At 31.5% G+C, this 13,805-nt stretch overlaps 2 protein-coding genes across 3 annotated transcripts; one reads left to right on the top strand and one right to left on the bottom strand.

Annotated features, from left to right (window-relative positions):
- The first annotated feature begins 4,312 nt into the window (after positions 1–4,312).
- Positions 4,313–8,768, top strand: LOC126709080 (basic leucine zipper 9). Of its 2 annotated transcripts, none has more exons than XM_050409168.1 (6): positions 4,313–4,635; positions 6,902–7,022; positions 7,115–7,295; positions 7,375–7,450; positions 7,863–7,988; positions 8,082–8,768. In XM_050409168.1, the coding sequence occupies exons 1-6, from the start codon at positions 4,441–4,443 to the stop codon at positions 8,373–8,375; spliced, it is 993 nt and encodes a 330-aa protein (XP_050265125.1). In that variant the 5' UTR covers positions 4,313–4,440; the 3' UTR covers positions 8,376–8,768. The 2 variants fall into 2 exon arrangements, with proteins under 2 accessions (XP_050265125.1, XP_050265126.1); XM_050409169.1 differs by having other exon boundaries at positions 4,491–4,635; positions 6,954–7,022.
- A 1,680-nt stretch (positions 8,769–10,448) lies between these two features.
- On the bottom strand, positions 10,449–11,268 carry LOC126709051 (probable calcium-binding protein CML43). The gene has a single exon (XM_050409130.1). It carries the CDS (start codon positions 11,109–11,111, stop codon positions 10,545–10,547), a length of 567 nt encoding a protein of 188 aa, XP_050265087.1. The 5' UTR covers positions 11,112–11,268; the 3' UTR covers positions 10,449–10,544.
- Between the last annotated feature and the right edge of the window lie 2,537 nt (positions 11,269–13,805).

Here is a 13,805-nt window from a genome sequence, read left to right as displayed (position 1 = left end):
GCACTAAAGCTATTGGGCAAAAATAGTTCTTTCACCTGCTTTCCAAGATGAGCTTGATTAATATATACAATTCATCTTGAGGGGGAGTGTTAAACTGTGATAAAGAAGGATGAAGGGAGAACTGCTTAAACTACAAGTAGTTTAGGATAAATGTATATAAACGACATGTAGTTTTGTATGTAAATATTTAGTTAGAAATTTGTTTGACACTTGTCATCTTTGTATTGGTTAGCTAGGAGTTAGTTATTTTTCTATTTTGGTTTCCCGCGTCTCTACTCCTCATATATAAAGGACAGAGCTTAGATATTTAATACATGAGAATCATTCATACAATTTCTCTCGCTTGCTCTCTCTCTCAATTCTCTCTTTTTGTGATTCCCAACCTCCATTGTTGGAGCTTGACCTTGATTGCAAGATTTCAACAGTAGGTTCAAATTTGAACCAATAACAACTAACCACTTATGATTTGTTGTAAAAATGTTGTAGACGTAGCACTTCTCATATATAAATGAATTGGATTGCATGGGCTGAATCTCATCACATGGATCACATACGTAGCATAATTAGAAAACGGTTCTCTATCTCTCTCCATCATATATAATGGACTTGTCCCCCCCCTCGATTATGAAGCATTAATGCTTTGCTAACCCACCAAGAATCGTATATTGATTTTGTGTATTAAAAAGAGAAAAAAAAAATGTCACCACACATTATGTTTGTGGTGCGCTACAACCGAGCTCTCAAATTATCACGCGGTGACCCTTTTAATTTGTACAATATGGTGGTAGCTTCCTAATATGATCAATCTTTTATAATTAATAAAATCATATACTTTTTGTGGTGGTTGTATCGTGGGGCTTGGTAATTCACCGTAAAAAGTTAGGTATTACGCAGTCTTTAGTAATAAAGTTGTGAAAAAAGAGAGAGAGAGAGAAAAAAAGCAAAGCTTGTTACTTTAAAACTCAAAAGGAAGTGGGAGTTCACTACTTTTTTGCATGAAATACGAAGTATCTTAGCTACTTTGTTTTTTAGGTCGGTGCCTGTCAAAATCAACTTACAATATATATTGCTTTGTCCTATTGCCCATCCCTCTAAGAAATCCAATTTAATTTATTTGGCTCAAACAGCATTTGCCGCTTCTTACCTAGACACCCTTCCATGCATTATTTTATATATGATGCATAAGCCATTTGGGCAAAATACTTTTGCTTTTAGAAAGAAAAAATAAAGCTTTGCATTACTTTGTTGGTTTTGCTATGCTTTTTTGGCGGCTGCCATAGACTATAATCTAAAGTGGAACCAAACTGATCCAACTTTCGCAGACTGACTTTGTCATTGGGTCTCAATTTAAAGTAAAGGAAAATTATATCCTCCATAGGGAAAATAGTGATTTTTTTTCCTTCTTCGTAAATTTACTTTTCTGTTATTAATTTAGTTAAACGGATTGAGTTGTAACATTTGTTTGTCTGATTTACCGACACCAGCTTTAAGGCTAACTCAATTTTGGTCGTTTGAAAAATTTATTGTATCTATCAAATGGAGTTTCACATAGTTTATTTTAATGAAAACATGATTATATTTTTAAAAAAAAAAAAAAAAAAAAAAAAAAGAGAGAGATTTTAATAAAAATTTTATATAATATCACGATGTAAATATATTGAATTTTAAAATAAAATAAATAAATTAAAGACGTTGAGCCAATAAAATCCTATATAATAGTACATCAGGTGGATGATCCTTTAATAGAACTAGATGATGTCCTGCACGATGTGCGAACTATTTTACAATTTCATTTGAAATTATTTTTATGTATATTAAGATCTACATATAATACTTATTTTGTTGTATAATATTTATGTTTGCCTACAATATTATTGAATACTTTGAAACTTAATTTTCTTAATTCATATTTTATCGAAAAAAATTGTATAACACCTATAAGACTATAACATATTATAATATTTACAGTTAAAATTAGATTTTATTTGTTAAACTGTTTAAATGATTTTGAAATCTATAAATAAGAATTTAAAGCATAAAATACTTTTACATTCTAAAATTTCATAAATTTAAACAATCTCCCAAACACTTTCTCAACCACTCTATTCTCACGACTAAATATGGAGACTTCAATCGCAAACACCCAATTCATTATCTCAATGAAATTAAGGGAATCATTTGTAAGTATCAACATAAAGAGAACATGATTAAACATAGAGAAATTGGTTAAAAACACATTCATTTATCATCAACTTTTGTTTTTATCACTATGGCTCATACATCACAAAATAGTAGTAAAAAACCTACAAATTAGGAGTTCTAACACACACAATATATATATATAACAAACTTCATACATTTATGACTTTTCCAAACCAAAAACCCAAACACCTAAAGACTCAAAGCGAATCACAACCTTCACAAAATCCACAATGTTTGACTTCAATATCAAAACCGCAAACTACCATCATTGAATAAAAAACGCAAACCCCCTTTTTTGGTCATAACCTACTCATATGGGTTAGAATCAAATGATACTACAATGTTGGAATTATATAGGTATCGTTGAAAGACTGAAGGTAATTAATAACATTGTTTTTTGTCTGAATGTAAATGCAAAGAGTAGAAGTGAAAGGGGTGAATGGAAATGCAAAGAGTTTTTTGTAGGTGAGAGAGATGAAAATTCTTGAAATATTGAACCAAATGAAACAAATAGTAGTCTTAAAATATTGAATAAAAAAATAACAAAAAGTAGTTTTAAAACATTGAATCAAAGGAAATATAGAGTCTCTATTTTTAAATTTGTTCTTATCTTTAAGAGTATTTCAATTATTGATTTTAAATTAATATAAAGCAGAATTAAATTTATGGCACGGTAATGTGGTATGCGTTAAGCTCAAATTGTTTACTAGAAAAAAACGCTGCATGGTATTGCTGTTTAGACAAAAAGTGAACGATATTGGTAGTTTAGGTTTAGCTCTCCTATAAATGGTAATAATTATTTCTCATGATATATATATATACACACATGTATATTCTCCCTCTCTTAATACGTGGATGCTATAATCATATAAAACCTACACCGAATAAGAAAAGAAATGCATTAATGCTATGATATACCTACTCCTAAATTAAGGCCAAAAGTTTTTTCAACTTTCTTCTCATAATTTGTGGATGCTCCTATAATCATATAAAACCTACACTGAATAAGAAAAGAAATGCATTATTGCTATGATATACTTCTTCTTCTAAATTAAGGCCAAAGGTTTTCCCAACCTCCACCAAACGAAAATGATATTGTTCCTTATTCAATTATAAGTGTATCTAAAGAGAAAAAGAAAATCCCCAATACAAATATAAAATAATAAAATAAAAGTAGAAGAGAATCCCCAGTATTCCATTAACCATTGATTGCATTCTATAAGAAGAAACAAAAAAAAAAAGCATTGAGAAGGCCCACCAGATAGCAGACTTCGTTGTTACGTATATAAATTGCCACTCTCAAAATTTCTAATAAAACCAACGGCTCGCGTTCATCCCAACATGATTAATCCTTTCCAGTCAAAAAACACTAGACTTGTCCTGTTTTCTCCCAATAAGCATCCAATTATTGCCATTAAAGAACAGTTGATTGAAACTCTCAACAAAATATGGATGGTAATAGTCACACACTAACTATACATATATATTGAACACATAATTGAAACTGTGTTTTAATTTCAATAATAATTGTAACATTTCATAATTATAACTGGAATGATTTCATTTCAGATCAATTATGTATAGCTTAGCATGCGCATAAGTAATTAATACAATTTTTTTTTTAAAAGAGTATTAATTTATGATGTCTGCTTTTAATAATAATTTTTATCTCTTATTTGACAATAAAATAATATTTTTAAAAAACTATTATAATACCTTTACTATATATATTTTTAATAAATGATATAAATTCTACTTAAACTTAATCTAAATGTATGTATATGTAAAACTTCTTCTAATGTCTTGAACACCCAAACATTTTCCTTCTTCTCTCACGAGAATTTTATACTTGTAAAATAACTATACATAAAAAATACATAATTATAACAATAAAATACTCTACCAATTGAACTAATTAAAAATACGTAATTACTCTTAATCAAGCATGAAAAGACATTTTCTCCCCCCCTCAAACAATTAAACACGTCAAAACTTTTAACTTCATGTGCCGCCCTACCTTTTTTTTCCCTCTCTATCACACTGACAGAGACTCCCCTGTACTTCGCCATCACACTTCCTTTACTTTACTTCTCTCTCTCTCTCTCACTTTTCTCACTCCTCTTCTCCTATTTATTTCTGTGCCCACACCCAATACTCTTTCCCCCTTTCTCTCTTTTTCTCTCTTTCTCTCTCTCTCTCTATTCTCACCGGTGGTGGAGTACAGATATAGAAACAATAATGGAGCAAAACCTGGCAGAGCATGCAGCAGCAGCAACGTTGTGCTCAAACCTGAAACGAAGCGAGTCCGAGTTGGCTCTTGCAGAGTTTATAAGGAGCCCCACGACCGAAACCCGAGACACAGCTCAACCTTTCGCTGAAGAACTCGATGTCATTTTCGGTGATGGTGATCTTGGCTTTTCTTTCAAACATAAGGTTTCTCTCTCTCTCTCTCTCTCTCTGTATATATATTTGTTTTAGTATCCGATTCCGATATATACTTTGCTTCTGTGCTCGGTTATTGCCACGTCAACATCTGTGCTGAGTTATGAAGACGTATCAAATCCAGGACCGTGATCTTTTGGGCCATATGCCCTACTTAACTAATATTAAGTAACGATTATGTTTTGAATAATGTTGTAATATTACAGATTTTATTTTATGAATTTCCATCTAAGTAATTTAGGGTCTGTTGTTCTAATAATGTTATTTGTATTTTTTAAAAATATAAGTAAAAAAGTAGATAGGAATATATGTAATGTTGTTTAAAAACTGAAAACTGTTACTTAAGTACATGGACCCTTAAACTTTTATTATAAAAATTTTAAAAAAATTATATTATGTTACTTGTAAGTCTTTTTTTTCTTTTTGAGAAACTACTTGTAAGTTTTTTAAATAAAATTTGTAATAATTTTAATAATTTTCATTTATTTTAGGCCATTTAAATGTACAAAATTAATTTTGTTCGAATCTTGCTGTTCCATGCTACATGTATGTATCATATGGTCCAAATTTTCTCATGAAGTCATGATTATTTGGGGAACATATCTAATGGAGATTGGATTAGAGAACATGGTATTGGATTCCAATGTGTAGTAGATATGGTCGTGTCAATTTGTACAACAGAACCCTAATAAAAAAAATATTAATTTGGAAGTTAAATATAAAGGTTTAAGTTAGCTAGGCATGAAAACCACTTAATAATTTTTTTAATGAATGGTAGTAAGTACCTAGGTTTCATATCATATATCGTGATATATAAGGTATGATACAAAAACATGACACAAACAAGTGGCCAAATCATGTTATATTCAGCGTGCTGGAACATTGGATTCACGTCAAACTCAAAAATTAATAGGATGCACTTTCTAGTGAAGAGCTATTCTAGGATTGTAATATTTTAATAATAGTAATGAAAATAGCTTTTTAATTTATTAATAATCTATTTTATGGTTGGTGGAGGAATAATTGACAAAGTTAGGTTAAGAGGAGTTTTTTTTATTGCCAACTTGGTCAATCGCTTTCAAAAGAAACATGCTGCTTTCTTTTCTTTTCTTTTTGCTGAGAAACATGCTGCTTTCTTAGGTGAACGTGAAATGGTTAATTAGAAGTTCTGATAATTAAGTGGGGAAAGCATAGCCTAGGAAAATGATATTCGTCCTGTTTAACCTCTTATCATACCTACATGGTTAACTTACATCACACACCCAATTACCCCAAAATATATATATATATATATATCACATAGTTTTGAGAGAGTTTTTTTTTTTTTTTTTTCATTTCCGTATAGTAGCTGCTGCTGTAGTAAATTAATTTATTCTATGTTTAGGATAACTTATTTTCATTTCAGCCCAATTGTTTTTTCTTTGATGGTGAATCTTTCTCTTTTTTCCCTAGATCCATTAATGAACTAGCTCATAATTTGCCTCGCCTCCTTTTGTATGACTTAGGGACTCTAGCCCATCAACTTTATCCCAACTTCGGCTCTTGTTGATGCTGATTGGCAGTTCCTGGTCTCCTTTTTATTTCTTCTAAATGAAAATTATCCTTACAAAAAAAAAAATGGATAACTTATTTTCATTGGGGTTTTTTTTTTCTTAAAATATAAATTAGATAAAATTATAATTATATTAGAAAAAAAAAATGAGTTTTAAAAAATAATACATAAATTGGCTTTAAAAATAAGCTAGTAATAAGTTACTATATCAAACAGACCACTGTCAATTCAATGTCATGACATGCCATCACCGTACACCTTTGGTATGATGGTCACTCCACAAGTATAAGTGTTTATTAGGTATGGGGGGGAAAAGGGCCGATGTTTAAGTTTTCAGGAAAGAATTTTACACACATATACACTTAAATTAGGTTAGAGTAGTGTTTCTATCTTGTATATAAATAAATAAAAATGTCATGACATGCCACGGGGGGTTGGTTGGTGATAGTCTTAACTCTCAACTCTTAACAGGACTGACTTAACTAATTAATTCAAGCACCACTTAGTTACATATTTGGTAGACATGAGTAGGTTTTGTTGATTGATGGGCACAAAAACTGCTCTCTGAACAAGTGGTATGTTAGATGGAGTAAACATGTTCTACTCTCTTAAACATGTTAGATGGTGCAATTACAAGCTCATGATTCAGTATCTATTTGGCATAGAACACAACAATCTAACTTATGTTCTTTTTCGTAAATACAGGACTTAATAACTTTATTTTCAAGTTGTGGTGGACTAACTGAAACACTTCTAGGTTCTCAACATCTCACTTTCAAGCAATCCAACTTTGCAGCAACCATGGACGCCCAGTCATCAATTTGTGGTATGATACACTTGTGCACATGCAAGTTTCAAAGTTATCTTAGTTTTTGCTCCTAATTTACATGCTTGCGCTTGTTTTTCTGTTGTCACTAGAATCTGTAATCTGTCAAGTTAGCAGTCCAACCTCGGATAATAAACCAAATGTTGGTGATAATCAAGCAAGAGGAACTACCAGTGGTTCCTCGCATGATCAATCAGATGATGAAGATGCTGAGTTTGAAGTTGGTCCATGTGAGCAGAGCACAGACCCCACTGATATAAAACGCATCAGAAGGTATATGAACTACAATAGAGACATCAAATTCTTCCTAAATCAAACCACATGCATTGTTACTGACTTTCTGTGTCTCCAGGATGGTTTCTAACAGGGAGTCTGCTAGGCGATCAAGAAAAAGAAAACAAGCACATCTACAAGAGCTTGAGCTGCAGGTATCCTATGTTTTTGGGAGCTTGTGTTATTTGATTAGTGATTATATTTATAGCTACTGAGAAAGGATAAAAAAGAAGAGGAATATTGGCAACCCACTGACTATATGAGTCAAAAATGTCATTGAATGTGTTACCTACCAATAACACTATCAATTGTCTAAAAAGTTTAAACTGTTAGGAAATAATGAATTTAATCATCATTCTAACACTCTGAATAAATGAATCTCAACGCATCTTTATCATTTTAAGTAAGAGTTAAAGTGAAGACATGATTCGAACTCAAGATCAATTAATCTAATACCATGAACTTAAACTATTAAGAAATAATAAATTATGTCTAACTATTTTTCCAACATAATGGTCCTTTAGTAGTTTAAGGCTAATTTGGTTTAACTCATGTATTCTTTCTCAGGTTGAACAGCTGAAAGGAGAAAATGCGTCTCTATACAAGCAGCTCACAGATGCTACTCAACAGTATCGCGTTGCTGATACAAACAATCGAGTCCTAAAATCAGATGTGGAAGCTTTGAGAGCCAAGGTATATATATTTATATGTGTGTATGTTCTAGTAGCATTACTTAAAACAGAACAATACAAAAGAGAAGGCTAATAACTTTGTATGTGATTTCAGGTGAAGTTAGCTGAAGATATGGTTACTCGAGGCTCCGTAAACTCTACTTTAATTCAGCTTCTTCAGAGTCATTTAGGTACACCGCAACCTCTTAATACCCAGAATCTGCGTCGGGGTCCAAATGTCTCACCAACCATCACAGTCACCGTCCATGGCGATGATGCCTCATATGCTGGAATGACAGTTTCTGGGCAGAATCCCGGCATTGGACTTGGACACACCAATATTAATAATAGCAATATGAAAACTGGAATCATGAGTGGTCCAATGTTAAATGAAGATACTCTATTTTAAGTGTCTTCATTACAATGTTCATGCAATAGTAGAGAGGTCATGGCCATGCCAACATGATTATTTTGGCAAGAGTTGGCTGGTCTTCATGATTGAGGTCTACATCCAATATCAAATGCATAGCAAGGTTGAGCTCATGGATGTATCTTATGTTGACGACTGATGGCTGTATATTAATCATCAGTATCGTTTAGGCTTAACAAGATGAGCGTGGTGTTTAGTTTGTCATCAATTGGGGACCTTTAATATTTTGAAAAATTAAAATTGTTGTCAATGAACCCTCTCAAATGGCGCATCTTTTCCTTGTCCTTGTAAGGGAGATGAATGGTGAGATTGTGAGTTCATGACCACTAGATGAGTGTAATTATCAATAAAAGAACTAAAATTTAAAAGATATTTGGTTGGGCTATTAGGAAGTAACATCAATGTGATTTCTGACACCAGTGATACTTGTTCCACTCCATTTGAAACTAATTTAATATCTTCTGGGGTTGAGTTTTGGAAACGCAAAATAAAAAGGAAATTGGCACAATCACCTTGACTTAAATAAATAAAAAAGAATCTAAGCCCAAAATTCGCATTCCTTGTTTAATAGAGGCTAGTAGTACATGCAAAGAGATACCCAAAGGTGCTAGACAAAGGGGAAAAAAATAAATGAAAATACCTTGAATCTTTATTAGGTCATAAATAAATAAATGAGGAAAAAAAAAAAAAAAAGGAGAGAGAGAGAGTGTGAGAGAGGCACTATTGCATTGTTACGTATGTTAAACACCCTTAATAGTCTACTGCTCTTTTGTGGTTCAGAAGCTTAATAGTCTACTGCTCTTTTGTGGCTCAGAAGCTTAGATTAATATAAGTATGGTAGATGAGGTAGAAGTAATATGTTGTCAATGCAAGGCTCGATGGCAAGCTCTATAGCACGGTTGAGGCTTCCTTAAGACTGAAATTTGAATAAGCATTAAAGCTTTTAGTTGTTGTATTGCTAAACAAATGGCAAGCTCTTCAGTACTTTTGTTTTTGTTTGGATCTTAGCTAGGGTGAGATGGTTTAGTCACAATTTGCATAATTTGTTGACTAAACTCAATTTTATGAACCTTTTGGACCAAAATGGCACCTAGGGAACCTGCTAAATGTGCAAAACCTCTCCAGAGAGCTTTCAATGAAGTCAAATACATTTTCTTCCCTAAAAATTGTCAGGCCGAAATTTCAGTAACATAAAGTAAAGCAACTAGTGTTCCTTAACATTAGCATCAGGAAATGCTACTCTATTCTATTTTACCATCTCAAGAAATTACTTTATCAATTATACCATCCAATTTTACAATACTTTCTGCATCCCAAACTTTTATTTTCCTATTCTACTCATTAAAATAATATATCTACATAATAAAATAATATTTCTCCCAATCACCATCATTTATTCTTTCTTTCTCCCAATCACCATCGCAATAAAAAATTTGCAATACTTAGTAATAGCATTTCCTAATGCAATACATTTTGAGTCTTGAAATGCCAAATATCCCTTACATTTGGCATTAGCATTCCCCAATGCTAATGCTCTTATGCATGAGAGTGACTGACAAGTGAGCCTTTTATGGGTTCTTATATTTTGCAAGTGGCATTCAAATATATGCTTTAGGCCCATGCAAAAACCCAAAATAGGCCCAATCTATAACATTCAAATAGAACAGGGCCTTGCTTTGTGTTGGGCTTTTGACTTCTAGCAAAAATAGCCCTCGACATGGTCTATATTAGATATTGTATCCAATGACAAGTAGAATAAAAATGACTTAACAATTTACTATAAAAAAAAATACTTAATAATGTGTATATGGTTAGATTTAAGAAATAAAATCATAATTTAAAAATTTTAAGTTGGAGCCACAAGTCTTGTAACTAAATTAGTTAGTATTTTTTGGTATTTTCAATAGAAACATTCAAATTCAAATCCATCTTTCCTGTAGTAACAATCAAATTATCCATGATATCAAAAAAAAAAAAAAAAATCAAATTATCCATAAAAGAAAAAATTTTAAAAAAAAAAAGTTGAAGAGAGAGAGAGAATCAATAAAATCATACGTTAATTATCCAAAATTTTCTTATTGATGAAAATTTGAGAACAATATACAATTAGCAGAACAAATTTAATAATCTGTTCCTTGTAATGACATTTTACTTCATCATTAACTCAAACTCACCGAAATCAACCTTCCCATCGAAGTTCAAATCCACAGCCTTTACCATCTTCTCGATCTCACCCATATCCCACCCACAGTCCAATCCCAAGCAATCCAGCACCCTCTTCAACTCCACTGCCTCTATAAATCCATTACCATCCTCGTCAAAGATTTTGAAGGCTTCATGTAGTAGCTCATTGCGCTTTGACATGTCCTCCAATCCACCAAGCACCTCCTCGACAGGCACTTCATCATCTTCTAGGCCAACACCATCTTGATCACCTGCAGGTAGCTCAAAGCTAGACTTGTCTTCTTCAGAACTATATGTCAAACCAAGCTTCTCCACTACTCGACGTGCATTTTCCTTCTTGATTCTTCCATTGTTTTCCATGCCAAACACAGTGATTAGAGCTCTAACCATTGTGTCATCAACTTTGCAAGCATTTTGTGGCTTGCATGTAGAATGGTCTTCATCAAGATGAGCTGCTGAGCTTGGTTTTGAGTTTCCAAATGCATGCAACATGTCTCCAATTAATCTTACGCATACCCCAGTGATGCCCATGATGTTTTTTTTTTTTAATGCTTAAGAGCCTACAATTTCGAAGATAAGTAGCGTAGAATAGAAGAATGCACCGAAAGAATTGAGCAATAAAAGCAAAAGAAAGAAAAGGTATAGTGCTAAAATATTTTGGTTGCACAAACAACTGGCTGGTAAGATTGATTTCATTTTCCCACTAGTGTCCATCAATTTTTATAGTGGGAACCATGACACTATGCCCCTTGTTGCCTGTGAAAATCACTTGAATGCCATCATATGATACATGGTGGATGATGACAATTTTTATATGAAGATGACTGACTTCTTACTCAGATCCCATAGCTAGCTGGCAAATGGTATTGAATTTTTTAAGTAGGAGAATGCATTGAATATGTTATAATTAAATTTGGTTCAGAGTATCAATCTGTGGACATGTAAATTTCCTTGTCTAGTTATCATAAAATACATTTTTTGGAAGCTTCAGAACTAGTACTCCAATTCCCACAATTGTAATTTACAGTCACATTGGATGTGTCAAATGGCTCATATCCTCTTTGCTTACATGAGAAACACAGTACACACAACCCTGTAAAAAATATTGAAATTGAGAGGAAAAGGAGTTTTAGCCTTTAAATATAGTAGATTTGTCTACAGCTTTAATCATAACTCAACTAGAATTTCTTAATGTTTCAACAAAGACATTTAAGGTTTAAATTCCCATCTTCCAAATATCTAATTATAAAGGAAAAAAAAAAAAAAAAAGCCAAACCTGAGGACTAACTCAAAGATTTTTGTGGAGTCGGATTATGAGAACGTTCTTAGAAGGTTTTTTTTTTTTTTTTTTTTTTTTGTTTGGGGGGGGGGGGGGGGATGACGTTCCTAGAAGATTAGATCCTATAATTCTAACTATAAAAAATTTAAAATAAAAAAAATTTAAAAAAATTCTTGTCAACATAAAACAAAAGGTAATTGAAACCAGACACTAAAAATACATAAGTATACCATATTTTGTATGTTAATTTACTTTTGGGTTTAATTAATTAATTAATTACTTTTTATTTATATTAATTAATGAATGTTTTTAGGAATTAATTTGTCTTCAACCTTTTTATTTTAATCCAGACCTCTAACTAAAAAATCCTCATTCTACCACTACTCATAAATATGGATATATCTTATTGTAAAGTAATAATAATAATAATAATAATAAAATATATGAATATATCTTACATATTAAAATGGTGATCTCATGATAAGTTCTCATAAAATAAATTTCCCTATTTATATTTGGAATCACGGATATCATATTACTACCCAGTGGAATTTGAATTTCAATCTTTTTCTTTTTTTTTCTTTTTGGGAAGAATTTCAACTACTTATTAAACTGCAACTTGTTATAAGTTGAATTATTTTCTATAATAGAATATGCTATCATACTAGACAACCAAGTCCCTTCATACAGTACTGTTTCCAAATTGCCAACTCATTGCCACTAAATACAGTACCTTCCTGTAAGAATTGAGGACACTGCTCTCTCTTTTTTTTTTTTTTTTCTTTTTTTCTATTTTTTGTGGAAGGTGGTACCGGTCACTGTTTTTCATCCAATTATACAATGCTCTGGATTATACATCTACCAAAATATATATATATATATATATATATTAACATATAAATAAGTTGGAGATATTTTAAATGATTTAAATCTTCATCGTATCAATTTTATAATACCGTCCTGCTGCCTTAAAATGAACATGAATGGCAGAAACCGCGTTTTGTAGTTGTACCCGTAATATATGATTATTATATGTCTATTCAATTATTCGCTAGTTAATTATTGTAGTCCTCCATGCACTGCTGCACACATCACGTGGATCCACTACTATAATGGTTTCTTTTTTTTAATTATGTTTTTTTTTTTCTTCCACAATTTTGGTTAAGATTGTTAAGATCAAAATGTAACAGAGTAAATTGTAGTGATCGATGCAAAAGAGAAAAAATAGAAAGAGAAAACACGAAGGTTTTGTGATTGAGCCTAACAAAATACATCTTCGGAAAAAGTCTTTTACAGCTACATCCTTATTATTATCTAAGTATAATACAAAGAACCCTAATAGAATATATATATATATATATATAACAAACCCAATATAAACATAATCTTTAACAAATATGAAAATTCCACAAGCTCTATATGAATTATACGCTCTATATGAATTATACCCTAGACCTAGAGGGTCAAGTCCTTTAGTCAACAAAAATTTACACGGACACACACACATGAAAAGTATTTTCCTTACCAAGTTGTAAGGAGGCAATATTGGTATTTTGGCCAACATCCAAAATCTCACCCTCTTACAAAGAGTCAGGCCTATATTTTCATTCTGATCAACATGCACCAAGTGGGAAGAAGCCTTTGTTGAAAGCCTTCTGGCTTCTATAGGAAAAGCAAAAGTTAGGACATGCAGAGCAAATGCCACCAAGAACAACATATTTTGACTATGCTATCATATTTTTTTTTAATTAGTATAATAGATATTTTTTTTAATTAGTATAATAGATAGTTGTATATACAAACATAATCATTATAAATATATCTATTAATATTTACCATAATTACATATAATTAAAAATAATGATACAAATCTATTAATTATTACAATAATTATTTTTATAATAATTATCATAATAAATATCTATAAAAGCATAATCATAATATAA

The sequence above is a fragment of the Quercus robur genome, chromosome 12, assembly GCF_932294415.1.
Source record: "Quercus robur chromosome 12, dhQueRobu3.1, whole genome shotgun sequence".
Taxonomy (NCBI): domain Eukaryota; kingdom Viridiplantae; phylum Streptophyta; class Magnoliopsida; order Fagales; family Fagaceae; genus Quercus; species Quercus robur.
This window is presented reverse-complemented; position numbering and strand designations above follow the sequence as displayed.

Bases quoted from the DNA above. Each gene is read 5' to 3' on its own strand.
- LOC126709080 (XM_050409168.1), top strand. From the start codon at position 4,441: ATGGAGCAAAACCTGGCAGAGCATGCAGCAGCAGCAACGTTGTGCTCA. The intron at 7,023-7,114 runs GTATGATACACT...TGTTGTCACTAG, and splicing joins CGCCCAGTCATCAATTTGTG to AATCTGTAATCTGTCAAGTT. The intron at 7,451-7,862 runs GTATCCTATGTT...ATTCTTTCTCAG, and splicing joins TACAAGAGCTTGAGCTGCAG to GTTGAACAGCTGAAAGGAGA.
- LOC126709051 (XM_050409130.1), bottom strand. From the start codon at position 11,111: ATGGGCATCACTGGGGTATGCGTAAGATTAATTGGAGACATGTTGCAT.